Source organism: Trichophyton benhamiae (genome assembly GCF_000151125.1).
Source record: "Trichophyton benhamiae CBS 112371 chromosome Unknown contix00378_25.r1.exp, whole genome shotgun sequence".
NCBI lineage: Eukaryota > Fungi > Ascomycota > Eurotiomycetes > Onygenales > Arthrodermataceae > Trichophyton > Trichophyton benhamiae.
Window position 1 is genome coordinate 471321 of NW_003315106.1, and position 27642 is coordinate 498962.

At 48.5% G+C, this 27642-nt stretch overlaps 12 protein-coding genes across 12 annotated transcripts; 8 read left to right on the top strand and 4 right to left on the bottom strand.

The window, feature by feature from the left end:
* Positions 1-1673: 1673 nt before the first annotated feature.
* On the top strand, positions 1674-2779 carry ARB_07359 (uncharacterized protein; the record flags this gene model as incomplete). Its single annotated transcript, XM_003014752.1, has 2 exons — positions 1674-2065; positions 2137-2779. The coding sequence occupies 2 exons, from the start codon at positions 1674-1676 to the stop codon at positions 2777-2779; spliced, it is 1035 nt and encodes a 344-aa protein (XP_003014798.1).
* A 447-nt stretch (positions 2780-3226) lies between these two features.
* Positions 3227-4274, top strand: ARB_07360 (uncharacterized protein; the record flags this gene model as incomplete). Its single annotated transcript, XM_003014753.1, has 2 exons — positions 3227-3638; positions 3832-4274. 2 exons carry the CDS (start codon positions 3227-3229, stop codon positions 4272-4274), a joined length of 855 nt encoding a protein of 284 aa, XP_003014799.1.
* Positions 4275-4607: 333 nt separating this feature from the next.
* Positions 4608-6269, bottom strand: ARB_07361 (uncharacterized protein; the record flags this gene model as incomplete). Its single annotated transcript, XM_003014754.1, has 4 exons — positions 4608-4744; positions 4806-6050; positions 6102-6189; positions 6240-6269. 4 exons carry the CDS (start codon positions 6267-6269, stop codon positions 4608-4610), a joined length of 1500 nt encoding a protein of 499 aa, XP_003014800.1.
* Positions 6270-7697: 1428 nt separating this feature from the next.
* ARB_07362 (uncharacterized protein) lies at positions 7698-8039 on the top strand (the record flags this gene model as incomplete). The annotated part of the gene is made up of 1 exon (XM_003014755.1): positions 7698-8039. The coding sequence occupies one exon, from the start codon at positions 7698-7700 to the stop codon at positions 8037-8039; it is 342 nt and encodes a 113-aa protein (XP_003014801.1).
* Positions 8040-8471: 432 nt separating this feature from the next.
* ARB_07363 (5'-nucleotidase, putative) lies at positions 8472-10753 on the top strand (the record flags this gene model as incomplete). Its single annotated transcript, XM_003014756.1, has 5 exons — positions 8472-8639; positions 8704-8914; positions 8992-9193; positions 9287-9720; positions 9792-10753. 5 exons carry the CDS (start codon positions 8472-8474, stop codon positions 10751-10753), a joined length of 1977 nt encoding a protein of 658 aa, XP_003014802.1.
* A 202-nt stretch (positions 10754-10955) lies between these two features.
* Positions 10956-11744, top strand: ARB_07364 (uncharacterized protein; the record flags this gene model as incomplete). The annotated part of the gene is made up of 1 exon (XM_003014757.1): positions 10956-11744. One exon carries the CDS (start codon positions 10956-10958, stop codon positions 11742-11744), a length of 789 nt encoding a protein of 262 aa, XP_003014803.1.
* A 418-nt stretch (positions 11745-12162) lies between these two features.
* On the top strand, positions 12163-13723 carry ARB_07365 (uncharacterized protein; the record flags this gene model as incomplete). Its single annotated transcript, XM_003014758.1, has 2 exons — positions 12163-12219; positions 12416-13723. 2 exons carry the CDS (start codon positions 12163-12165, stop codon positions 13721-13723), a joined length of 1365 nt encoding a protein of 454 aa, XP_003014804.1.
* Positions 13724-14083: 360 nt separating this feature from the next.
* On the bottom strand, positions 14084-16322 carry ARB_07366 (dynamin GTPase, putative; the record flags this gene model as incomplete). Its single annotated transcript, XM_003014759.1, has 3 exons — positions 14084-14305; positions 14368-14898; positions 14976-16322. The coding sequence occupies 3 exons, from the start codon at positions 16320-16322 to the stop codon at positions 14084-14086; spliced, it is 2100 nt and encodes a 699-aa protein (XP_003014805.1).
* A 1312-nt stretch (positions 16323-17634) lies between these two features.
* On the top strand, positions 17635-19224 carry ARB_07367 (GABA permease, putative; the record flags this gene model as incomplete). Its single annotated transcript, XM_003014760.1, has 1 exon — positions 17635-19224. The coding sequence occupies one exon, from the start codon at positions 17635-17637 to the stop codon at positions 19222-19224; it is 1590 nt and encodes a 529-aa protein (XP_003014806.1).
* Positions 19225-19512: 288 nt separating this feature from the next.
* Positions 19513-20274, bottom strand: ARB_07368 (uncharacterized protein; the record flags this gene model as incomplete). The annotated part of the gene is made up of 1 exon (XM_003014761.1): positions 19513-20274. One exon carries the CDS (start codon positions 20272-20274, stop codon positions 19513-19515), a length of 762 nt encoding a protein of 253 aa, XP_003014807.1.
* Positions 20275-21351: 1077 nt separating this feature from the next.
* ARB_07369 (choline transporter Hnm1, putative) lies at positions 21352-23878 on the bottom strand (the record flags this gene model as incomplete). Its single annotated transcript, XM_003014762.1, has 6 exons — positions 21352-22108; positions 22171-22663; positions 22740-22819; positions 22878-22924; positions 23054-23379; positions 23467-23878. The coding sequence occupies 6 exons, from the start codon at positions 23876-23878 to the stop codon at positions 21352-21354; spliced, it is 2115 nt and encodes a 704-aa protein (XP_003014808.1).
* A 2514-nt stretch (positions 23879-26392) lies between these two features.
* Positions 26393-27566, top strand: ARB_07370 (UbiD family decarboxylase, putative; the record flags this gene model as incomplete). Its single annotated transcript, XM_003014763.1, has 3 exons — positions 26393-26619; positions 26694-26827; positions 26893-27566. 3 exons carry the CDS (start codon positions 26393-26395, stop codon positions 27564-27566), a joined length of 1035 nt encoding a protein of 344 aa, XP_003014809.1.
* Between the last annotated feature and the right edge of the window lie 76 nt (positions 27567-27642).

Here is a 27642-nt window from a genome sequence, read left to right on the forward strand (position 1 = left end):
ATCCTTTAATCGCTCGTCGTTTGATTCATGGATAATCATGGCTCGTTTTCTGGAATGTATCTTTGCAATTCTATCCCGCCAGCCCGCCATGCACCTGTCCGGGTCACATAGGCCAAAACTCCGGTGAGCAAACGTTCCCACAGCACGTAACTATACGGCGTATGGGCTGTTTTCGACAGGCTCCCTCCCAAGTAGGTATGTACCGTAAGCTTTGGCATTCATGTTGGAAGTGTATCAAGTGTACTCTGTACCAAGCAAGGCTCCAGAAGAGGGGAATCAAATCCCTGGATTCGAGCTAGAATCTCACACCCTGTTGATTGGCCCGCCGGGGCACAGTTGGTAGACAATACCGAGGGAAATTTGAGAGCAACCTTCCTCGCTGCCTGTGTTTGTTCTCCATGTGACTGGGCACCCTGTCTCGCATTGATGGTGCGTCCCGTATCTTGCGTTCTGACCCCCCCTGACACACGGTCCGCTGGTAGGGAGCCACTCTCTGTAGCCAGCCAACATCGCCCTTTTTTGCGATGGCCCTTTGTTCGACATGGTAATTAGCTTTTGGGGAGCTCGGGAAGAGGAGTTCTCCTGGTTCTTTTGGATCCACGGTTCCGTTGTACCTTATGCTTATCCTCAAGCCAGCTGGGGGGAGGCTCTGAAGGTTTTGGACCATGACAGGCGGGATCGCGGCGAGTCAACCATGGTTGGGTGGCAGCGCGGATCATGCATACTGTGACCTTTTTCTTCTTCAAGAAACTGGTTGCATACCTGCTCCGTATGCCTCTGGCCTGCCCTCAATCAATGCAAGTTCGTCTCAGGGACTGACCAGACCCCCCACGTCGACGTTTGTACGGAGTAGGTCGGAGAGCAGTATGCATCCTGAGGATCCTCAACCAGCCCTCCCCTTTCGCTTTCATCCTTCCGCCCTGGGGTCTCCGCTTGATGTATGTATACATAGTATTGCGAATGAGGCGGCCGAACACCCGCGTGACTGACCGTCCGGACTCCTTCATGCTGAATGCCTGCGGTTTGGAAACACGCTTGGTGGTGCGATACGGCGCTGTATACGACGCATATACACCGCCAGTGCATCGCCCGCTGTTTGATATATATTTATATATATAAATAAACACGAGAAAACGGCTTGCATCGAGTTCTCCACTGCGTCTCCACGGACTACTGCAGCCTTAATTAAGTCTCTGTCGCCGGCCTCTTGCTTTTGAAAAGAGGAGCTGGGGTGCAGATTGCATATTCCGGGCTCCAGCTCGAGCGCGAGCTTCAGATCCATGCAGTAGTTATCCACCCGCTGGCGAACAGACCTCTGATGAGTATAATTTCCTGTCTAGAACGTGTTCGGCGGGTGGTATCGACCTGGAGGATCTTCTCTGGCCTGAGATGGGTGAATGTTGGTGGGAGTCGTTGCCAGGCTTTCACTGCCGGACACGCCTATGGACAGATGAGAAGCGGATTTAACCCCATTCAAGTTCGGTGGATACCTGAATGCCAGCCTAGAAGAATATTAATCCACTTTCTTCTATGTTGATGATGAAATGATACCTGATAGCTCAGTTGAGCGCGTGGTATAGATAGAGGCTTGAATATTGGCTGATATCGAAGCCGGTCAAACACGACTAACTACCAAGGCCATACTGCTTATACCAGAATATACCCCCCTTAGAATGCCCTTTGTATGTCTTCATACCACACTCAAGGGCTCTCTATATGCTTCTCTCACCTTTAGTTGGCGGAAGTTCCCGTCACACAGTGAATTGAAATTTGGTAGTATAAATACGCTGGTTCTTCAACTTCAACTTCTTCTCAGCTACAACCTACAACCCCTACAGGCTTCGAAAAGCAAGACGCCTCTTACCTCCAAAATAAGGGATACAACAGGTAATTCATTACCGTCTCTTTACCCAAGCAGGCAGCTCTGTTATCTGTTTAGCATGCTGATATTTGAAAAGTACCGGCTGCCAGAAGTGTCAGATACCATGTCTCATCTCAAGGAAGAGCCAAAGGAGGATGCCTGGATAGAGGTTGAAACTGAGCCTGAGCCACCAGTAACTTTCTTGTAAGTGGTTGGATGTCATATCCGACGCTGTCCTGCTCTGTTACAAGTTAGAGCTCTAACCTTCTTCACAGAGAAAGCCCCTATGCTTCGAAGCCTGCCATGTTCCGCACCTCGGATGGCACAATCTTCTCAGTGCCAGAGGGCTTCATCTCCAAACTGCCGGCCCTGGCTGATCTCCACAAGGAAAATCAAGACGGAGTCACCAACTTGTCATTTGACAAAGAGGTAGCTCACGTATTCTTCCACTGCCTCTGCGCTGGGACCTACGATGTAGGCTGCGGTGAATATTACCATTCTGCTTGGAATGATCCTGGATACTGTAAGGCAGTCTTTGAATTGAAACTCAGCCTTCGCGTCCATGCTGTTACGAAAGAGTATGAGTTCTTCTCCCTAAAATTTGGTGCTGAGACTCATATGAAGGATCATTACAAGTGGCTTCCACTTGCCGTCTTTATGGATCATATCCGAGAGAACCTGGCTTATTTCAAAGACGATATGGACTGGCTTCACAAGCAGGTGCAAATTGCCCTTGAAGCCACATTTGAAGGCAACTCTTTTTTCTATGAGAGCTCCGCCTTTCTTGAAAACATTGGGCACTCTCCGGAATTTGACAGGCTTTTGGCCCAGGTCATGGGGAAAATGTACAGATCTATGCATACTGATGATACTGAAGAAGTTGCATGGACACTGAGCAAGGAAAAATGGGGTTGGTGAATTCTAGTCAATTTATCGAAAAAGATAAAACTCGACGGAGAATGGTTTCTCAAAGCATGGAGCTCGCCATTTCATCTGTCATTGATTTTCCGCCTGTAGCGTTTCATTAACAATGTGCTTTTCTAGTTAGCATTGTCCTACCCAAGGCGAGAATATACCACTGGTTACATTTTATCGCAGAGTGAGCAAATAGCCGTAACCAATCTGATCAAATAATATTTGGTAACTATCAAATATTGAACTTCATTATCCATCAACCCATAATGAGGCTAATTTCCTTATAGATTAAGGTAAATCTTTTATCAAAATGATAATCCTAAAGATTAAACAAATCAAAGAAGATGTTACTAATTGACAAAGAAAGGGGACCAGTATCCAAAGTTGATCGAGTAGTGGATGAATGTTAGGTACAAAAGAGAGATGTCCTTGACAGCACCAACACAAATAATGAAACGCCTTCGAGATATGGATCATCTTTCTTTCGTACCAACCATTCTCCCTATTTTATGGAAATATCATCCTGCCCCAGGCTTGACAGTCTCCCTTTCTTGCTGTTATTTCCCATCAGTTGAGCTTCTATGTTGTCTTAAGTGTGAGGCTCATTCCAATTTTCTCTCAGCCTGGGCTGGCTGGACAACTATAAGAAACCATGAATTCCCTCGTCCCCATTCTTCAATATTCAAAGTCCCTTTTCTCTTCTTTTCTATCATACAAGAGAACTGGTCAGCAGCATCAAAACGCAGTGTTTGCTGGAAAGAGAGACGTTTTGCCTACATCCAAAAAGGACACCCACCCCAAGAGACATACCAAGAGAGACCAGCATGTCAGAGCCATCTTCAGATCCCAGAGAGGATGAATCGTAAGAATGCCATTCTCCTATACTTATTATTTGACATGTTTAGAGGTTGAAAATAGTTACTGATTATTCCCCAGACCCTACACTTCTCCTTTATGTACCATCTTCTTTGGAGACAGCAAGACAGGATATCCAATCCACAACCTCCTCGTAGACGGCTATCCGACATTAGCAAAGTTATTTCGTGGGAGTCAAGGGACCATCTGGCTTAACGATGTACACGAATCCGTTGCACATACGTTTATAACGTATCTGTATACCAAAGAATTCAGCTACGAAACTTCAGGGGACAATATTAAAGACTTCGAATTCGCCCTCCGCCTCATATATGCGGCAGGCACTTACGGCTTGTCGGAACTGAGCGAGAAAGCACACGAATTACGGGAAGAAGCAATGGATTCGGGGAAAAACCCTGAAATTCTCAATGTTGCAAAGGCAATGCATATGTATTTCAGGGGATCAGGATGGTATCCTGATATGATAAAGTCCGCGATAGAGGCTGACTTGAAATTTGGGCACCCAACGTGTTTGGATCCGATTATTGACGCTCTGGGAGAAAACAGAGAGTTCGAAAAGTTGGTAATGAATGTTATGGCGGAGATACTGATGGAAAAGCTCTGTCAGAAGCCGACAGAGTGAACCGAACGGTGTGGCTCGAACATTAACTGGAGGTAGCAGCCCATACAGGGAGCTTGTTTTCGGTGCTTGGGGAAAGGAATAGAGAGTGTGTCAACTCCAGTCATCATACTGTTAGGTGACTCAATTTGACTGGCCGGTAATGCTAGAAATTGATTGTAAACAAAGTTCTTAGCCTCTAGAAATATCAATTAAGTAAATATATCAATACTAAAAACTGATCCTTTCGTCAACCGAATAATACTTGTTGCATGGTAGCCGAGAATGGGACAATTGAACAAGCCAGTAGACACAGGACGTTGTAAACTCAGGGGTATAATGGACAAACCGGTAAGTTCAGTATTGACCATCAATGGTGAGAGTTCCCGTCTTTGTGATCATGAACTCCGCGACAGCAACATCTTTTCCGCTCTCTTTGCCATACCCGGACTCCTTTATACCACCAAAAGGCGATTCGGCGGCTGATGAGTTACCTATATCATGGTGGAATTAGACATTATTCAGTGTGAAGATGGTTAAATAGGGGTTGATTACCTGTGTTGAGTCCAATCATACCAGCCTCCAAGTTCTCTAGCATTCTCCAGACCCGGTCAACATCCTTGGTGAAGGCATAGCTAGCCAGGCCCATGCTTGTATCATTGGCACACTTGACAGCTTCCTCTTCGGTATCAAACTTGTACAACGCTGCAATGGGAGCAAATGTCTCTTCTCGCGAGATAAGCATCTCCGGCCTCATGTCTGTGATGATAGTTGGCTCAAAAAAGTAACCCTCACAGCCAGTCATCGGCTTACCACCCAATATCACGTTGCCTCCTAGCTTCCTGGCATCCTCCACCTGGCTTAATGCCTTATCGAGGCCTCGCGGCGTAGTCACTGGACCCATGGTGGTTCCGTCCTTTGCACCATGGCCAACAACCAGCGCCGAGGTTCGTTCTTTGAACATCTGAGCAAACTTATCGTATACTCCGCTTTGAACATAGACCCTGTTGGCTGTGATACATGCTTGCCCGGCATGACGCCATTTCAGCGCCATTAACTGGGTAAGCGCCTGGTCGAGGTCGGCATCATCAAAGACGATAAACGGACAGTTCCCTCCAAGCTCAAGGGTGACTTTCTTCAACCCCTGTGCGCAATGAGCGGCAATCAGCTTCCCCACGCGTGTAGAGCCGGTGAATGTGACCTTTTTAACATGGGGATGCTTGCAGAGAGCCTCACTGAGCGAAGGGGTATTGTCAAGGTCAGTGGTCAGCACATTAAAGATACCTGGCTCGTAACCTGCCCGCTTAGCGAGCAGTGCCAGCACCAGTGTAGTAATGGGTGTCTCTGGGCTGGGCTTCACGATCATGGTGCATCCGGCTGCAAAGGCAGCTCCGGCTTTTCGAAGGATCATAGCAATAGGGAAGTTCCACGGCACCAACGCCGCAACCACGCCAATAGGCTGTTTGATGGTGAAGACTCTTCGATTTGGTGCAGCAGGAACAGCCACAGTGCCGTGTATTCTCTCTGCCTCTCCAGCAAACCACCATGTAAAGCCGAGGGCGTAGTCAATCTCGCCCAGCGACTCGGCAATTGGCTTGCCAGTTTCGTGAGTCAGGATCTTTGCCAGATCAGATCGAGCTTCACGGATGAGTCCATCCCATTTCATGAGCAGCTGAGCTCGGGTGCGAGGGTTCACTTTTCTGAACTTTTCAAAGGCAGCCTGGGCGGCCTCTACAGCGCCAGGGACATCCTTTGCAGTGTTTGTAGGGCAGCTGGCCCAGGGCTTACCAGTGCCGGGGTCTACAGCCTGTTAGAAGACTTGCATCATATTATATTGATGGCATCGCTTACCGACAACTTCAAATCGACCTCCATCGCTAGCAGTAACCCATTCATTGTTCACAAAGGAATCAAAATGGAGGAGACTGGGGTCATCCAGCTAAGCGATATTAGCATGCAGTAAATGGCAAATATATTACTATCGCTTACTTTGAAGGGAAGCTGATATTCTTTCGCCATCATGAGGCTGTCTTGTCCTTTCTATCAAATAAAAAACAGTAGCTGCTTGTCTTTCCGGTCATCCCTGGCGTTGTAGTGAATCTGATAGCTTCTACTTTGTATTCACTTTCGTCGTTTCCCCGCAGCTTTTTAGCCGAAGAAAATCACCGAGATCCGGCATTCCCCCGTAAAGTCCGGAGTATCACAGCAGAACTGCGGCTTGGAGTTCTTGTTAATAAACGAGTACCAACTTGATGCTGACATTCTGCTGCTGATATTCCGTGCGGGCAGTATCGATAATGCTGTACGGGCTCGCAATGATAACAATAACCCGCCACAGCCCGGGGGCGCTGACAAGCCGGGGTCATACCCCATAGAGCACAGGGCTGGGGCTTAAGTATCGAGCTGATCCCTGGAGTCATGGCTGGCCCAGCGAATAATTATCCGCGAGCTTTGTGTGCTTGGCTATGATTAATATACGGCTTACTTCCCTTGGAGATGCGCCAGACGGTCCGTTCAGGGGTAACCGAGACATCAACTACTAGTAGGCATAAGATGTCCAGCTTGTCTCTCGACGGGACCAAGTCTCCTAGCCCTGGCCTATTCCATGGTTTCAAGCAAGCAGTTGGTTAAACTACCACAGGCTGGTCAATAATTTAGACGCTGTAACATTTAGAAACCCAAACCCAGAGTTGATCTATCGATCTCGCGTCAGAATCTGCGGTACCCATCCGCCACTTGGCCTGGGGAAGAACCGAACGAGAGATCTGGCAACTTGTTACTTCAATGCGAGCGTTCCGCAAATCTGGTCTCAAACGGGCTGCTGTCCTACCTTGCCGGCGTCTTGGGCCAATGATGCTGGCTGCCCTGCCTCCATCCAACCGGTTAGCTATTGGTGGACGAAGACATCCCATCCACGGAATATGTATAACATGCACCCTTTCGACGGGGTTGTAGACCACAAAATTAGGGAGACACGCTGTATCCCCAGGGGGGCACTTAGAACATGCCTATAAGGGGCAATGCAGGCCAATGTCCATATATAAGCATGGGCATACTCCGTACCGCGTCAATGGATCTTGGGAGAGCACCACGAGTATAACCATCCTCTCCACAGCAAGGAACGAGGAAGGCGACGTTCGAGCCTCTTATTCAGTTGGTTCTTGAGTTTGCAGAGAGAATTGATCTTCGAATTCCGCTGCAGTCGATCGCTCGGCTGAGATAGTGTGCATCGGTGGCTTGAACGCATCCAAACTATTGATCAGTTGCAAACCAGACATCAAGCACTGCCAGATCTTGTGCTCCGTATGTTCAATATCTTATATCTGCCTGGTTCCGCACGTCTCTCTTCATTGTGCTTTTCATCTCCTTGACTGTGAAGTTGAATATCGATATCTCGTCGGATCCACTAACTCACTGTTCTCCCCTGACAGCCCGTCCCACGCTGCGATGCAAAGTCCATCCACCCCTACAAGCATTCTACCGATTCCAACCCCCGCTGGTGAAGACTATGATGTCACAATAGACGAGGAGAGCGCCAACAGGCGGAAAGTTCTCGTCACCGTCCTTGGTCCGTTCTTCGGCATTTGTGTCCTGATCATCGCTGTGTCTCTGGCCATCCGCTACTGGAAAGAAAAACGCAAGCAAAACAACGTGAAATCGGCTGCAGAGATGGTCCAGTGTCCAGACGATGCAAGCTCTGTGCCGTATTCTCCTACTTTCAGCAAATATTCAAGGGACATAGAGGCGTCCCCCTGGAAGCTCAAGCCTGCACGGAACGAGCTGACTTGACCGATCGAATAGCAATCTTCTTCTTTTTGCTAGCTGTGACTATTTTGGCTGGGACAAAATATGCACTGGGATAGGCGCTGGGATTGGAACTGGACCGGGGACTGGCATTGATTGTAGCTGCGGTTCAGCTGGGGGAATTTGCATCGGATTTGAAAGGGTTATTTTATGCCTGCTGTTCTTTTCAGCCTGGAGTTTCTGGGGACAGCGTCACGATAGTTAACGGATTTCATGGCCCTTTTCCTATTTACTGTTGATCATCTGCTATTTCGTCTTCTTTTTGAGTGCTTCATCTTACGACTTCACGATGTTAGTATCTTAATGTTGTTTTCCTCAGGGGGTTTGATCCCGTCTGCGGCTGAAACCGGATAGGAGAAACAATCATCCTCGAATTTTCTTTCCATGACTCCCATTAGCTTTCAATTTCCAACGACAATGAAGAAACTAAAGCAAGATAGTGATGTTGGTCTATTATTCTATCGTCTAAAGAGATATTGCTGTACAGTTATCCGAAGTATTGGTAGACACTGTCTCAGCGTGAGGTCTATCAAATCAACCACCAAGATGGCCGACATCCTCACTTTCTACCACTTCAACGACGTCGTGAGTTGGTTCTACCATGTAGGACCAGGGCTTGCGTGCTCGGATTTGCTAATAATGTGAGCAGTATCACATCTCAGACGTGAGTCTTATATCCAAATTTGCCTATGTCTTCGCTCAGGCCAGACAGGACAGTAAAGGTCCAGATATCCAACCCCTGATCATCTTCAGCGGAGACGTCTTTTCTCCATCTACGGAATCATCTGTGCTAAAGGGAGAGCATATGGTCCCTGTTCTCAATAATCTGGGTATTGACCTTGCGTGCTACGGGAATCATGGTACGACCAGTTGATTTCTCTACCATGCATTCATGTCTTTTGGAGATATTCAATATGAGTATTAATTCAACCTCCAGACTTCGACTTTGGTGAAAGCCGGCTGCTAGAATTGTCTGGAAAGACGAATTTTCCCTGGATACTATCAAATGTAGTACATGCAACACCCCATAAGAACCCGGATTCCCACGTGAGGGATGGAAGCCTGCTTGCTCTTGCACAGGAGTATGTTGTTAAGACGATGGGGCAGTATAAGATTGGATTTATTGGCCTAGCTGGGACGTAAGTTCTTATGTCTATATAGCAACTTTTCTTGCCAAATCCTAGGTCAAATTCAATTGAACAATGGTGTTGACGGCTGATATTCTGCATCAGAGACTGGCCGTCAAACTGCCAACATCTACCACCAGCCCGGTTCCTTTCCCCAGCTGAAGTGGCCCATAAACTAGCCGTACGTCTACGTACCGTGGAAGGATGCGATTTTGTCATCGCGGTTACACATATGCGCCTTGCTGAAGACCTTTCCGTGTCAAACGCTACTTTGGACGGGGACGGACGTATCGACCTACTCCTGGGAGGACATGACCACGATGTTGTTTGTCGAATTCTGGGTGACACCGATGATAATCCAGGGATCATACTCCAAGGAATAACAGATAGTGCTGCTAGAATCAGGAACGGAGAAATAGTGCACGTTGAGGGTAACGTAAGAGTCATCAAGAGTGGAACAGACTGGAGGTCCTACTCTGTCGTACAGCTCAAGGTTCGGAAAGGAGGTGACGGTAAAGCACAGCTTGACAATATTGAAGGTACACAATAATATATTCCTTTTACATTCATGTCACTATTTGAAACGCATATACTAACCCACCAAATATAGTCACTCAATATCTGGATCTCACTCGGATGCAAACTTACCAGAAAATACCGAAATGCCCGAAGACGTTGTCAATTCTTGGATCTGTTCAAGACCAAATAATGGACGCTGTTCGACATCCGCTGTTTCACACTCGTGTGCCGCTCGATGGCCGCTCGGCTGTTATTCGCAGCCAGGAGACTAATCTAGGGAACATGCTGGCTGATGCAGTCCGGGCATTCTACGATACTGATATTGCATTCATTAACAGTGGAGGAGTGAGATGCGACAGGATAATTGCAGAGACCAACGGAAATAACGCATTGAAAGTCAAAGATATCATAGGTGAGAACTGCATCAGTTCAATTATAAGTATAACCATGGCTCATAACTTGCAATGCACAGATATCATGCCCTTTGACAATGCATTTGTTGTCAAGAGAGTCGGTGGAGCGACCTTGCTATCTGCATTGGAAAATTCCGTCAGTGATTCTCACACGGATGGGCGTTTTCTCCAGGTTTCTGGTATGCGATTCAAGGCTAGTTGGCAGAGGCCAGAAGGGAGTCGTGTTCTCGAATCCTTCTTCGAACCAAAGGCCGGTGAGCTGGAGGAGATTAATCCAGGACGGACTTATACTATTGCCATGGTTTCGTTCATAGCCACTGGCTTCGACGGATATGACTGCTTCAAGGCTGAGGAGACACTGGTCGATGCAGAGAGTGCTATGACAGATACTAGCCTGATGCTGCAGATTTTCAGGCATTCCCGAAAATCTAACAGTGTACAGAACCGTGTAACTAACAATGCTGATGGGAACGTGGAAGCTAGGAGCGATGCTGCAGGAGATGATAAGACTGAAATGGGGGTTAAACGTGCCATGGAGGCGATTATCACAGGCTATGATGACATTGATGGCCTACCAATTGTAAGTCCGGATATCGACAACCGGCTTACCTTCGTCTCAACAACAGGCACCGATCTATAATAGAACACGCTTTTCTCAAGCATCAAGCCCTCCTGAACCGCCTGGAGTAAAGAATGACACCGGCCGAATACAGCCGAGTTTGCCGAACCGGCCTCGTATTTGTCGAGTCAAGGGCGCAGATTCTCACATGCTGTACTCAGACACCCTCAGGAACTGTCTACCTGCCGTGGACGAAGCGTGAGTCAGAAAATATACCCTCAGGATGCTGAAAGACCACGACGATTTCGAATACCTGATTCTCGATGGCGACCAGCTCCGTGAGCATCCGTGCCAGGAAGCACTGCTCAAGCTGATAAATAAGGCTTTCTACGAGGGTGGTCAGGCAATATATAGCGGCTCTCTGAGTCGTTTCGAGAGCCTGGAAGAGCTACTCAATACAGTAGACGATCATGGAAGATGCTGTGTCCTTTTTCGAAGGACTCCCGGACAAACAACGAATGACTGGACCGATCCTGTTGCCACGGCGATGTTACGACCGTTTAGAGAGGCGATTGTTGGGCTGCCACATATCAAACCCGAGCCCGTCGATGCGTCTGGTGATGTACTGACGGGCTACCACGATGATATCAAGTCCGAATATTGTGAACAGCCTGTTCGATGCAAGGGGAATACGCAAGATATCTTGTCCATTGCCATGTGGGAACCGGTATCCGTTGCTGTTAAACATGACCCGAGCTTGCTCCACAGTGGGCTGGCCTCTCGCTGCCTTGCCCTTCTAGAGGCAGATCTCTGCTCTCGGGTGAATGAAGCGAAGCTAACTACACGCAGACAAGAGGCTGCTGGGGCTAATCATCCACAATGTGAAGCTGGTCCCCTGACGATGCGGCTGCGGGCAACTTGGGAGATAAATGGAGACTACTGGAGACGACGGGGCTTCACGCCGGTCGAGGTCCGCAGAGTCCCAGCAGGCGTATGGGGTGCGAAAGTGCCTTTTCGCCTGATGACTATGACGAAGACGATACACTGTTCATCTGATAGAAACGATGCATAGATGTTGGATAGATTTTGATAGAGCCTGTCCATGGCCCCTTTTCTTGCCCCCTTTCGGGTATAACAACTGTACAACCTGGCCATGCCTATTAATAAAACCGTGAGATATTGTCCTAGACCCAACGAGAATCAAGATATGAATGTTTCTTGGGTCCATTCTGGCCTCCACATGCATCCGCCGGCACTGTCAATTGTTGGTGGCGCACCAGGGGATGCATGGACGGCAGCTATAAGCATCTCTATTGATAGCTGGCCATTTCATTCATGCTCCGTAGATATAACGATGTAACCAACTTGAACAGCTACCAACATTGAATACCACCGTTATTCTGAGCTTCTTCTCCTGTAAAGAGATACTCCGTAACCAGTTTATCCATCTGTATGCCCGCAAATCCATCGTCGAGTCCTCTGACAACGCAATGGAGGAGCCTCGCCGCCAACGACCCATCCCTGCCACTCCATCTGTGATACCTCCAGTGACAGCAGCGCTCTTCACGGGGCTGACCCGTAGCTGCATGTCTAGCTGCGGCCGAGCTGCTAGGCAGCTGGGTCCCTTTGCAGGCGCCTGAAGATCCTTTGAGGGGCGGGCGCTGGCGTAAGGTCTGACAAGCCAGAGTCATGCAGCGCTTGCGCCGGCCACCAGACTCGTTCCAGTGATCGATCGCCATCAAGGTCGAGGACGAAGACGAAGGAGAAGAAGCAAAGCGAGCGCTGCGGCTGGACAGGCTGGCCATCGACGGGCGCGTACGAAGCCCTGCCTGGCCATATAAAAACAGCCCTGCCCGCCGCGAGTGCTTCCATCCTGAGCTCAACCGCAGCCTTCTCTCACCTCGACCGCCGGAAAACACAACACCAACTATCCAGCAAGCCTGCAACGCCCCCGGTATGCCGCTGGAACCCCCTTTCCCTCCTCTCTACAGGCAGTCGGGCGTCGATACAGCTCTCGATGCGCCGGACGACGGGAAGACGCAGGCTGGCCCATCTTCGGCCGGCCGGCTGCGCATCAAGCTTGATCCCATCGGCACGCTGCCCACCATCGCCCGCGTCAAGGAGCCATATACCGCACACGAGACGAGACACGGCAGCCACTCGGTGTATCTGGTCGAGGACGAGGGCATCGACAGGTTCGTGGCGGGCGACTTGAGCGTCAAGCGGCTCAACGATATCCATGGCCTGCTCTGGATGGCCGGGCGGCCGCTGAACGCGCGCAAGATGCAGCGGTACAAGATGATCGGCTTCGAATTCCTACCCACGGAGCAGGCAGACCTGCATCTCATCCATTTCTCGAACAAGATCTACCTCAAGACGCTGCCGGACTACATCCTCGACTACGACTTCTGGGAGAAATACCTGTGCAAGGACGAGGCGCTGCACAAGCTGGCGTGCGGCTTCCTGCTCTCCTGGGTCTGGCTGATATGCTCGCCCATCGACCTGCAGCTGGCCCAGGACGCCCATCTCGTCTCGCCCCAGATCACCTGGCCGTGGTGGAAGCAGTTTGTCAAGGACTTCAACCGACACGTCGACTTCAACGCCCTCGACAAGGTCAACAAGCGGTACCACTTCGGCGAGCTCAGGCTGGGCCGCATCAACACCATCTTCCGCCTGCGTTTCTTCCGCTCGCACTTCATCCGCGGCTATCTCTACAGCTATAACCGCTACCAGGTCTTCTTCGAGCGCAACTTTGGCTGGCTCATCGGGGCATTCGTGTATATTTCGGTTGTGCTCTCGGCCATGCAGGTCGGCACCGCCATACACCCGTTGAGCGAGAGCATCGCCTTCCACCGGGCTTCCTACGGCGTCGTTGTCCTGTCTATCGTTGCAGTGGCTGCCTGTCTAGCCTTTGTTGTCGTTCTCTTCTCCTGGATCTACCTCTATAACATGGTGGCTGCCATCTGGCACTCTCGCAGCGAGAGGCAGAAGAGGAAGAAACTCGCTGCCCGGCTGGCTCAAAAGTCTGAGCTCGCTGATGGAGCTCCATAAAAATATCTTTTCTATTTGTTCTCTTTACGATACATGAGATTGTATGATCATTGTTGATTCATGACTGATGGAGTTCACGGTGCCTCGAGCGTATATCTATTACATTACATATGTTTATTTGTTTGTCTTGCGGTCATGGTCCAGGGCTTCGGATCCGCCGTGGAGTTATACATACCCCTTGTTCATATAGCTAGTTATATGCATATTTTACCAGAATAGCACTGCATTTTATGATATCAGATTCAGGTGCTCCCTTGTATTGCGAATAGTAAGATAATACTAAGGTAATAGAATAAGTACCCGGTGGTTAGCAATAGAGAAAGACATTTGGCTAAGTGGAAATATCTCGGTGCTGACTCCCTAGTTTTGGAGATCTTCGAGAGATTCACTGAGCGTCTGGATCATGACCATCAGCTCATTCCTCCGGCGGGCCCTGTCAGCTGGTTCGCCTGCAATACGCGTAATCTCTAGATCAGTCATCTCCAGAACCGAAGTAGGAGAAAAGATGGTGGGAAGCTTGGACATGAGATGCCGTTCAATCACCTGGCGGCAAACATTATCTACGAATGTCTTCATTGCAACCTACCAGTAGGGAGACCTTAAGTTAGCCAAGGTAGCCAAATGTTATCAATGCAACTTGTTACCTTGTAGTAAGCATCCAGGGCAGTTTTTGCTTCCTCGCATGCCCGTCTTTCCATATCAAAGATGACTTCTTCCTCCAATGCCTCTTCTATCTGGCGACGATGGTGTTCTCTCTCGTCGTAATCTTGGCCCCAGGTACTTCCGAGGCTGCCTTTAGCTTTCTTAAGTGCACTATGTATAGCATTCTTTGTGCCCTTTTGTCTGGCCTTCTCGACGTTGTCAGCATAGGAGTGATTGTACGTTATTGGTGGCATCTTTTCATCTTCACAAATGCTGTGGAGCTCTGCAAGCGCTGCAGCCAAGTTCTTCTGGAGCGAAGCTTTTATGGACCGCCATAACTCATTACGAGCACGGTCTTCTATGAGGATGTGACAGAGAGCTTGCTCAACAAATGTGCTTATTAACTTATGAACCCTCTTGGTGTGTGCGTGGGCTATAGTGCTCCAACGGCTCGATTGAACGTGGAATAGTTCCATGAGTAATGAGTATCCGTAAGTTCCACTGAGTTCCAGGCCTCTGGAATTTTTGTAAGCCTGAATGAAGTACGTTAGTCAGTCATACAGTTGAGAACAAATAAGAACGCGGCGTGAGTATATAATTATATATTTACCATCAGAATCCAGGTATCAACCCCATCAATAAGCGCCTCAGGATTCCCCCATTCTAGTGGGAAAGCTGTGTCCGCATTGTCTTCGTTCCTGTGGTTATCTTTTCCCTGCAGCTTTAAATCGTATTTAAAAGCCTTAGTGTGCATATACCTAGCAAACGTGCTGTTCAATTCATGGGTCCTGGATCGAACACGATTGACTAATACGTTGTTAGCTTTCAAGTTGAAAAACTGAGAGTAAATTCCTTGATATGTTCCCCCAGTCGCAGCTTGTACAAGTCCTTGAAACTGCATGCTGAGTTTGGAGAGAAAAAGCCTCTGCGCTTGTGCGTTAGGACGCTCTTCACCAAGCTTGGTGACCTCTTTTTGTGCATCTTCTAGCAGCTTCGTTATCTCGGAGCAGACTTTAGGGAGCTCATTTTCAATGTGTTGCGCAAGGAGTACTTCGAGTGAAGATTTGAGCGCATCGATGCCCACTCTGTTGGGACTAAGGTATCTGCTCTTCCAGCCGGGTTTCTGAAACCAGCTGAGTTCTTTTTTCTTTCTTTCCTCGGCAGTTATCCCAAACTCAATCTCTTTGGGCGATGGGTTCTTCAACAGATAGTAACCTAGCTTTAACTTGATAGGGCCTTGGTTTTTGGCCACGGCTACGATTCTCTCTTCAGTTCCATCATTAATGAGGTCAACTTTGGTGACAATACCAACAGTCCTGATTCCTTCATTACCAAATTGCCGAGCTGCCCGAATGATTGGCTGAGTCTCAACATCACTGGTAGCTGGGACCACAGCAAGGATAATAGTGCGCGGATTCTCGAGGTATGAATTGACCAGACTTTCAACGACAGAGCGGTCGTCACCTTCGGCTCCAGAGACGAGCCCTGGTAAATCAACTATAGTAAGATGAAGTCCAGTCTCACCGACGACCTCAATTCGCAGAACATCCAGACCAAATGGAGGGGCATCTTTCTGGTCCACGAAGCCCCTTAACCCCATGAGGGTCCCAACAGCTTCAATAATCTCAGGTAACTCATCATAAGTGTGAAGTTGCCTCTTATAAGCTCGGAGTTGAATTGCTGTTGCTTCATCTCGGGAGGAGTGAGGTATAATGGTTGCGGTAATAGTCTCCACTCCGGTAAAGTGACGGAGAACTATCTCAGTGGCAAATCTGGTACACAGGCCATCCTTTCGGGGGAACGGAATCTCTGTGATGCCTTCGAGGACTGAACTCTTCCCCGCGGACTGGTCGCCGCAGACAACTAGTTGTGGAAGAGAGATATGGTTTCCAGCTCCGCGAGCTCGGGCCTTGTCGATAAGGTTCAGCTTCGACTTGATTGAAGCTGACTCAATCATGGTATCAGCGCCCTCTGTCCGGGAATGAGCAGATATCGTCGCGCCGGGATATTTATCTTAGATTGTGTGGTTACTTTCACGCAATTGTGGCCAGAGGGGTGCCTATGCAGTGCAAGATATTGTGTTCTTAGAAGAAGATAGCGAGATCAGTCAAGAAATAAAGGTAGCTTGGTATCAAGTTGGCAGCCGTCACCTTCAAGCTTGCTGCAATAACCATGACAATGATAAAGCCACTCACACGAGTGAGTCCCTTTATAGGCTAAACGATAGAATTCTAGATGTTCTATCAAGGATATGAAGTGAGCAATGAAACCACGATCTGGTAATATATGATTATATTACACCACACCGGCCATGTTCTGGCTATAAGTCGTCAATATTGCCATGTGTAGGGGAAAGATCCCGCTTCGTGTAGGCCGGAAGGATATAGCACAAACGGAAGAGGTATCACTTTAGCCTTTATACTGCTGACGGGACTCAATGTGCCCTTGCATATGGCTCTGAAGATGTCTGTTGTAAAGATGAAGCTGAAGGAAACAAAAGGATGAAACAAGGTCGATGAAGTCGATGAAGTGAGGTTGAAAAGAAGCCTTGTCCATTGCCCAATCGGGTTAGCCCTTCCGGCGCCTCTCGCCAACTTCCGCCCGTCGATGTTTTGTTTGTTATCAATTTTGGCCAACGAAGCCTGGAAACATCACGATCCCAGTGTCTCTCTCCCTCCATGCCACAATGATACCCCTCTTGAGACTAAAACATCACTGCATGTTGATGGTTAGCTTTATGGCGTGGTCTTGGGCCCACAGACCATATCAACCAGTCGGTTTTAGTAGCCTGCGACGATCCTAACCCGGTTAAGAATTCGGCTGCCCGGATGAAGGGAGTGATTCCCGAACACTCACATCGGCTTTCGCTTGAGATCCAGCTTGTGCAAGTTAATTAGTCGTGCAGTTACTTCTTTTGAGCTTGAGATAGCATCGTAGGGTTACTCGCGGTAACCCTACAATATTCTATTCCCGGCATGGGTATTCCGTATGGATGGAATCTTTTACTAATGGTTCAAAACCAGGCGTTTAGAACAATAGAGTACTCCGTGCCCAATAATGAAAGCCGCAGTTGCACGCTAGTCTCAAGAGGACGGGAATAGTCTCTCTTATCTACGGAGATACTAATTAGCTGGACGGCCGTAACGGTTGAACGGGGTGTCTTATAAACGGAGCGTCACCCTGATGCAACGCAAACATTACTGGCATCTTTGATTTCATAACCATTCCGAGAATGACCGCTTCTGCTCATTGCACTGCTTCCAGTCAAGATGACCATTGACGTGAAACCGGCTTGTCATGTATCAGAGTCTATTGGCGAAGATCCAGAAACGGGCGACAGCGATACTGCCCATGATCCGGATGCCCTCCACACTCTCGGCTATGCCCCTAAGCTGAAAAGGAACCGATCGCTTCTCACTCTCTTGGCTCAATCCCTGGCTATCGCTACTGTTCCCTACGGTGAAGGCGGGCCTCTTCTTAGCGCTATCTATGGCGGTGGGCCGTTGGCAATCTTCATCGGATGGCTTGTTGTGCTTGTGCTAGATCAATGCGTTGCACTCTCCCTTGGTGAACTCGTGTCACGATATCCAACCTCTGCAGGACCATATTACTGGACCTTTCAGTTATCGAAGGAACATAAAGTCCTACTTTCGTTCATCAATGGTTGGGTATGGCTTGTTGGAACGTGGACGATTACTCTGTCCGTCAATTTTGGGTTTGCTGGAATCATCAATGCAACTGTGAGCATGTATCACCCGGGCTGGTCAGCAAGCAGTTGGCAATTACTGCTTACCTTCTATTTCCTGTGCATTCTTGTTTTTATCGTCTGCGCATTTGGCAACCGGTATCTTCCAAAGGTGGATATGATATGCGCTACATGCACCGCAATCGTTATTATAGTAGTCCTGGTTACGCTCTTTGTCAAAACTGGGGACCGCCGCCACAGCATCAGTTATGCCCTGGCGCACTACGACACAACTATGTCTGGATGGGGCGGGTTTAGCTTCTGCATTGGTCTGCTCCCGGCGGCATATACCTTTTCCGCCCTAGGAATGATATCTTCTATGGCCGAGGAGGTATCTAACCCTTCTATTACAGTTCCCAAAGCAATAAGCCTCTGTATCCCCATTGCTGGCACCGCAGGACTTTTGTTTATACTACCGATATGTTTCACCTTGCCGCCGTTACTGGATATTATAAACAACTCTCCCAGTGGCCAGGCACTACCATACGTCTTTAGCATTGTCATGGACTCACCAAACGGCGGCCTTTCCCTTATGGTTCTTATCTTTATTTTGGTCCTACTTTGCGATATTAGCGTAACCGTAGCGGCTTCTCGCACCACCTGGGCCTTTGCACGCGACGAAGCCATTCCTATGTCGAATATATGGGCGCGAATTGATGACAGATCGGGTACTCCCCTCAATGCCCTGACACTTTTGACTGGAGTACAAATGCTTCTCGGCCTAATAAACATCGGAAGCACCAGCGCATTTACAGCATTTGTCTCCGTGGGAGTGATTGCCCTGGCAGTCAGCTACGCAATTCCCATTGGTATCAGTTTATATCACAAGCGTAGTGAAGTGCGCAAAGCGAAATGGAACTGTGGTCCGCTTCTGGGTTTGGTGTCCAATGTTGTTGCCCTTGTCTGGATCGCATTTGAACTTGTACTCTTCAGCATGCCGACTGTTCTGCCAGTTACTCCCGCGTCGATGAATTATTCATCCGTTGTGTTTATTGGATTTTTGGTTATCTGTGCAGTATGGTATTTTCTTTACGGGAAAAGGAGTGAGTCCCCCCCCCCCCCCCCCCTCCTCATGCTGCTCAAAAACCAAGATACTAAATCAGCTAGCTTATAAAGGTCCGCCTACTGCTGAGGGTGTATAAACCCTTAGGAAAAAATTAACATAGTTGATATGGTTGGAGTAAACATCTTCAAGTTAGCTAATCAAAATATGCTGCACAACGGGGTATAAGTGAGATATCATGTCGACAAAATCAATCAAGAAATTTAAACCAAAGGAAAGTACCAGCAATAAAAGAGCGATGCTTGTAACACGAAACGTCTTAGATGTTGAGGTTCAGTAAATAATAAAGGCCGGAATTAGCGTAAACATCGTAAATTGTGTGAAGCATGACAACGGTCATCATTCTGTGTAAGCAGGGAGTATCTTCTCTCTATCATCAATAACCATAGTTGCAGCCAGCCTCTTCTCGGGCCCGAACAAGTAGATTTCTCCAAAGCCCAACACCTCGATATCTGAACGGGTGGGCAGTTGTTTTTCAGCATCTGACGGGGTGATAATTTTCCGCAGCGCAACAGCTATCTCGACAATGACAGCTGAGACGAAAAAGACGATAATCAGTACCGCGACAATGAGTGTCCAGGCCATGATAGGGCGTGCAGATAGCCAGTCAAGGAAAACCGAGAAATCACGGCTGGCAATAATATCTTCGAGGCGCATCCTATCAGCATATGCAGATATCTGAGACTTCGATGGGGGCAGAGACACTGCTATTGGTGCTGGCAATGCTGTAGAAGCAGAAGTTGATGTCAAGGTAGATCCTGGAAGCGCGGCTAACTCCTGTCTAAGCGCAGGTGTCGGCAAATGGTCGGGTAAAATTGGAGATTTGCACCGCGGGTTCTCCCGCCCTCTGGTTGACGGTGAGAATGACGGCAAAGAGGACCATCGATCAGCAAGATATGCATACTTCTCTAGCAGTATGTTGTCACAGCCTTTGAGCGTGTGGCGCGCCCTACTGCTGGTGATAAACGAGAAGACCGCGGTGCAAGGCTGAGAACCTGCGGTGACCCTAGGAGTGGCCCTGAAGCCATCACCACCTGGGACAAGAATTGGTGCAGAGAAAGCCAGTGGGAGAACAGAGACCCAGAGAGCGTGTGCCTTCATCCTGCAGTCAGCGTATCCCGACGGCTTGGTTTAAAACTAGTGAAACGATCGAGCAAGGCAGATTTCGGTGTTTGGGATGAGATCGTATCGATTCGCTCTCCCCCCGTAAAAGCAACTATAGGCTCAAGGTTATATCACCGCTCAGCACGATATGATCTGCGAAAGAAGCTCTACCGCCAAGTCAAAAGCTCAGAGCGCAGCGTGTGAAGTTGATACATATTTGGGCATCGACATGATTCCAGAGCGGGATATAGAGGAGAGACGGAGAAGCGAGCAAGCTAGGAAAATTAGCGGATGGACAGCGAAGATATATTTTTTCGTCTCTACCTCTCCTTCTCATGCAGAACACCGCTAATTCTCAGTAATGCGCGCTAGGTGAGCTTGTCGTCGCTCCTCAAAGTACCTTTCATATAGCAAACGCTGCAACGGGGTACTTTGTGTGCAAAAGTGAGGTGGTTGCAGGAGAGTTTACGTGCTGTGCAACGCCTGATCCCCGCAGCGAGACAGGACGGGAGTTTCTCCATGTGCCTGGGCCTGCGGGCTCGAGTGGACAAATGTGTTATTCTAGCTGCTTGGGGGCTTCAGGGGTAATCGGAAGTTTTACGATAGGCTCCTGTGTATGCAGTACGTAAGCTGGAAGCTGGAGATCGCTTAACTAGCTCGTTATCGGGAGCGGGGAGAATAGGAAGAGGAAGAATGTCTGACAAGCATCAACCAGGTCTTATCACCCGCGACGTTGCCTGACGCTGCTTCATCCTGATGGCTGATCTTTTTTTTTCGAACCCCCTGAATGTTCCGCTTCAGGTTGATTAACATCGAGATATTGATTAAATAAGCTGGATGCAAAGGTTTTTTAATAGGGTCAGCTGATAATACTCCACTCTATTAGCGTATTTTCACCAAATATATCATGTGACTATGTATAACCTGTATTATTTTTGTTATGTAAGGGGAAACGAACAGAATGCTCGAAACATCTCACCAGAAGCATATATACAACAACGCGCAGGGGCAGAAAAATTGAACAGATAGAAAGAAACGATGGTGGGGGGAAAGATTAAGGAAAGACTCAAGATATTACTCCATGCGATCGAGTTTCACGTCGTGGATTGATATGACGTGCGGCCCGACATAACTCTTCTGGCGGATGAGGTACCAGATGACGACGAAAATGGTCACTCCACCGGTCATCAGGGATGCGTAGTTCATTGTAGCAGCCGACGTGGGCATGCTGAATGGGAAGCAGAAGATAATAACAAAAGTGACAATATACAGGCAGCTAATGGTATTTACCACATAGCCAACCCATCCTTTCATAAAGAAGGGGCCTGGGGTGATGCCTTTGCGACCTCGGAGGAGGTGAGGTAGGATTGCTGCGAGGTATGAAAGGGTGGACAACTGCACATAACATCCGACGAAAGCGTTGAAAGCGGTAGTTGAGCCGACATAGATGCATCCAAGTACAGTGACAACGGCGACGCAGACAGTAGTTGCATTGAACGGATTGTGGTAGGTTGGATGTACCCGGGCGATGAAGTTGGAGAAAGGAGTAGCGTTGTCACGGGCTAGGGTCCAGAGGACACGGCCGGCTGTGATATAGCATCCTATACAGGTGATAAAGGTAGGTAGAAACGCAATAATGAGCAGCCCAAAAGCTCCAGCCCTGGTTCCGGTGGCCTGGTGGTAAATAGTTGCCAAGGGGAACGTGGTGAAGGTTCCGAGTACGGCTTCTAGATCATTGATAGAATAGAAAAGAGCAATCATGTATGGAACGGCAGTGATAAAGCCTGTGACAGTCTGCGCCATGATTGCACGCGGGATGTTCTTGCTTGGGCTAAAGGCGCCACGCATTAGCTCTAGGTTTATAGTTATACGCTCCATATCAGAAGCACTTACTTAGGGATCTCCTCGGCCATATGGGAGGTTAAATCACTGGTTCCTACACTGTATGCGCCATTGAGCATTCCAAGCAAAAATACTAGGCCATCACTTTTGTACCCGGTAGTATTGGACCAGTCCCTCCAGACAAAGTCGCTTGTCGCGAAACCTTTACCGTTATAGTGTGGCATAATGGCGCATACTATAATAGTAACAAAGACACCCGCTAGAATAAGGAACATGCCAATATTTGAGATAATTGGCAGAGCCTTGTTAGCGAAGAGCACTGTGAGGCAACACATCCAGGTGCAAATCAAGTAGCAGACAAAGACCTGCCATGCCTGAGGTGTATGGTCTGGGTGGAATATCAAGTACATGGACATGACTTGGTTTCCAAGAATGGATGATATGGAGGCTGCACCAAATAGCCATGCCAATGCATTCCAGTATCCCGCAAACCAACCCACGGGGCGGCCATAGCGGCCGGCGGTGGCTGAGGCCCAGTGGTACACTGCGGAAAAATGATAAGTTAGCCTTCCTGTTTAGTCGTAGAGAGTGACTGTGAGTTATGATGGCAAACAACTTACCGCCAGCAGCAGAGGGAATAGCAGAAGCCAGTTCAGCAATTGAGGCCGAGATAAACCAGTAGAAAAAGGAGACAACAATACTATGACCCAGATTTTAGCATGTGCTCGCTTACCCGCGTCTGCAGCGTAATTACTTACTACTCATAGATAACTCCGGGAGGTCCGCCGTTGAAGATGGCCGTTGTCTAGGTGGACGGGATAGTTAGTGTATCAGTAACCGACATTAATGCTGAATGTGTCATTGCTTGGATCCTAACGGCCAGGTGACGCATGCAAATAAAATGTGTTTTGTCAGGTCAAAAGCATGGACTCACAACACTGCCACCCATTGCAATCCAAGTGTTTCCTGCTGTAACGCCAATAGCGCACATACTGATCAGGCTAAAGTTGCGATCAAGCTGTTGCTTGTGACCCGACGAGTTTATCATCGGGTCTATACCTGGCGAATCTGGCGACTCGGTTGTTGTAACGGTAGCGCCAACCTCCTTCATCTTGTCCTTTGGCGATGCCAAAGGAGACTCGACTTGCTTCTCGGATTCAGCCATTTTGCTATTGTTCTTGCCCGAGAGTGTAAGGAAACAGCCACCCGAGCTTCCCAACTGTCTTCGATAGCTGATATCAGACAAGAAGCTTTTGGAGGCTTTGAATGGTGCGAAAGAGGCCGCGAACGGACAGCAATGGAAGAATCAAGAGAACGACGTAGCGGGTGAATGGGAAAAAGAAATACTAGTAGATGCGAGAAGCTGAAGAATATGATGAAGAATGTGCTTGCTGCAGGAAAAACGGACGAATTGAATATCCCGCTGGGTAGGACAGAACCAGGGAGTTGGACAGGATTGAAGAATAGATGGTTCTACCAACAGGTTTCCCAAGTCGAGACAGGGAGACTCAAATTCGGACCTGCCTGCCAGGCCACGGATTTTTGACGAGAAAGATTGAATAAATGGTTTCCTGTGGTCAAAGGGTCGAACAAAAACGTGGCGTTGGCGTTTTCTGGAAGACAGGGCAATCCCTCGAATGGTGCAGGGAGACGGCAGGGAGTGTGCCCAGGTCAAGGACAAATGAAACCTCAGAAGGGCTTGATAGTCCACTGTCAACAGTTGACTCTTCCCGGATGGAGTAGGAAATCCGCTATCCATGTATGTGCCTCAAGCTCGCTTACAGGCCAGCCACATATCAGGCCAGAGTACAAGTTCTCCATCGCATTCAAGCATTATTCTTCGGCTCGACAGTCTTGTGGGAGATAATAGGCCCCGCTGGACATGGGGGAGCATGTCTCCATCTCCATGCTTGGAGTGGAGGCGAGGGATGGGACAGCGTAGAGTGGAAGCATCGGTAACTTGATAAGGCCCTTATCCTAGCTAGCTTGTCATGATTGGCAGAGTCTCAGGGCCTAGTAGATTTAAGGATTAGGCTGGTTCCATTTCGCGAGTGGACTTTCGCGGGCAGAGTTTCTCGTCCCGCTGGCGAGTCTCCTTATTCCCCTCCGGATGGACTGCGAGAGAAGGAAAAAGCAAAGAAAGGGAGTGAGGCCTTCGTATATGCAAGTGAATTTTGGCTTCTTTGGAGCTGATATGGGTACTCTCGAGGCGCAGAATTTTGGCGTCGAGCAGGCTGCAGGATGCACATCTGCTTGGTGGAATGATTCTCGAGTTCTGGACAGCCATCTCCGGTGGCCAATACTGCATAATGCATGATGCACGAAGATGCCATCTAAATCGCAGGGTATTTTCTATACTCCGTAAAAGCTGGTGAGACATATATTTCTGTGCTATTTCTTGGAGTGAACCGAACCCCATCCGCATCTCACGTTCTTTCCGGCATCGCCTTTAGTCTCGGTGTTCTCTGCTAATTTGGTGCTTGGTACGCCGTGCCGTGCGGCCTATACCAGCACTTCCATAGTTATAGTAACTAATAAAATGACCAATATATGTTAGACATCTGATGTCGGGCGTGTGAACTGAGCAGTACTGCCTAGTAATACCCGATTCTAAGCAACGGCATGGCATCTAGATGATGCGTTTCAACCTTATGAATATATTGGATGTTCACGTCAAGCCATCTGGATGAAACATAAGGATCATCAATCAGTTCTGGCAAACTCCCACTTGTGTGAGGTTCTCACAGCGCCCTTTTCTTTTCTTCGTTACTTTTGAGGTAAATTTCAGCCATCGCGCGTAGAGGCTCCCGTTATCGTATAGACAGGGCGCTAGGCCATGCAAGATAGCCTCAGGCCTTGCAGTCAGGACAGGCACACAGGGTTTCTGTCACAAAATGCCAAAGTGGCTGCTCGGCCTAGGCATATCTTTACCGATGCACGGAGCAGACCGAGGATAAATTCTCCTCCCCGAGACAGAAAAAAAGCCCTGAAACTCCCACGTAATGAATACCTACTAGAACACTGATGCCGCATATTTTTTAACCCCTTTAGGTGTCACGATGGAAGGAGGTGGATGTTCTGGCCGGCAAGCCACCCGTATCCGTTGCGCCCACGACGCTGCCTATTGGATGGCTATATTTTCTGGTTTCACACCCGACTGGCCCACCCCATTGTTGTTATGGATATGTGAGCTTGTTCTATATATACGGATACAGAACTTTGGGGATGGCGCCCTTTGGGTCTTGCTTTTCGCCTCTTTCTCGATCTATCTGACAAGCAAGATGTGGCTTATTCAAATTAGCGAGATGGCCTTCTGGAATCGAAGCATTTTAGGTTCTTAACGGCAGGTAGTTATATCTACCTGAACTAAAAACGAAATCATTCTTGCGAAAAGCTACAAAGTAAACGACAAAGCAGGATCTTCGTACGTACCCACGACAGCGCCCCTGAAAATTTATCAACATCCTTCGCTTCCCTGCATGCTCTGCCAATGAACCTCCAGGTCGCTATTGGTCCCTCGAATGTCATTGAACTTTAATAAAGAGACGATGCAAATCTTGCAGGGCTTGTTCCCCTAAGTGGTCGAGGGCGTTCAGCATTTTTGCCCAGAATGAAAGCTTGGAGTGCATGCTCTTCGTTAAAAAAAAGCCACGATTTTGGGTTAAGATTGCTGTTGACTGTAGTAAGATAGTTAGGTAGCCTGGCAACCCTGGGGGAACGTTGTCTTTACATCCCAAGATGGACTAATTAGTTATCCCCCTGGGTGAACAGCCAATCCTTACCGGACGGATGCTCTCAAAGCTTGCACATACGGGGTGCTGGGGAAAGGGGATAAAGTGTCTAGGTTCAATACAAATATATATTATATTCCAATCGCCCTGTCACGGATATTGTCCACATGCATGAAAATTCCAGTGGACTGGGTTAGGCCGGAAACCTGACTGCTTATCCAACAGCTTAGCAAGTGAGGAACAGGAAAGAGAGTGGATATTTAACGTACTGTCGTGGCCTCTCCCACACAATATTCGATATATCGCCCACAACCATGACTGCCCTGGACACTTCATATGCAAGCGGTTTCCAGAAGGAAACGTGGACCTTATATTCCTTTGGAATCTTGGTCTTGGTCTTACGAACGTGAGCTCTCCCATGGATAGCGCCTCATCTCTTAGACTTATCATGGACTGACGTATAGGGTGATTTTGTTGCGGTTGGCAGAATTGCTCGAGTGAGACGACTCGGACTGGGTTCGCTACAGTATGACGATTATCTGATGATCACAGGAGGCATATGGTACACATTGCTATGCATCTCCCTAAATCAAGTGGTCGCTGTTGGCGGTTCCAATTTGATGGATGAAGAGGACATACGGAATCTCACTCCGGAGATCAAGGCACAGCGTGTCAAGGGGAGCAAATGGGTGTTTGTTTCAGAACATGCGTTCGTGATGACTATTTGGACGTTGAAAGCATGCATGATCATATTATACCGCCGCATCATGTAAGGATCTGCTTTGCTGCGTTTGTCGAATGGATGGGTCAGATTTTGCTAACCGCGCTTGTTTCGATAACCAGGGACGGATTAAGCCAACAGCGCCTTGTGAAATATCTCACCATCTGGGTTTTCCTGGGATTCGTTGGTTCAGAGCTGGCTCTCTTCTTAATATGCCGACCTCTACCGAACTATTGGGCTGTTCCCACACCAGACTGTCAGTTCAATCTCGATAATAACCCACAGTAATATTGCGCAAAGATACTAAGACATTGTGACTAGATCAATGCTCGTCCTACCAATACTATGAGATCATTCAGGGTGTTCTCGCGATTTCATCCGACATTCTCATGCTGCTCATCGCTATTCCACTCCTGATGGCTGTGCGGCTACCCCAAAAACAGAAATTGATCCTAGTTTTCATTTTTGGCCTGGGTATTTTCATCATCATTGCGGCGGTCTTGACAAAGGTATACTGTCTGGTACCATCCCTGATCTCCTATGTGTACCTGAACTGGTACTTTAGAGAAGCGACCGTCGCAATGCTTGTCACTTGTCTCCCCATGACATGGTCATTGTTAAGGGACATATTCCCCGCTCTTAAGAGCTGGACAGGCGGATCGCGACAATATGGAACAGGAAAAGGAACATCGGGACGCAGAACAGGGTCTCGTCCCCCTTTCCAGTCGACCAAGGACCACATGCAATTGAACTCCTTCAGCCGGGGCCACTTATCCCACGGGAACACCACTGAAAGTGAAATAGCGTACGAATCCAGCCATGGACTCCCACATGGCCATGACACCAAGTATCAAGATGACGCTGAGCCCTTGAAATCAATACATGTCCGCCAGGATGTTACCGTGACGGTACAAGATGAGCGGGACAGCGATGAGACACTTTCGAGCAGTTATCCCAGACATCAACGTAAGGCAGCAGGCTGGGATCTGGCGTGATTCCTCTCATAATATATGAAGCCGCCTGCTTGGTGATTTTCAACAAATTTATACCCTGATTAAGAGGAGAGTTATG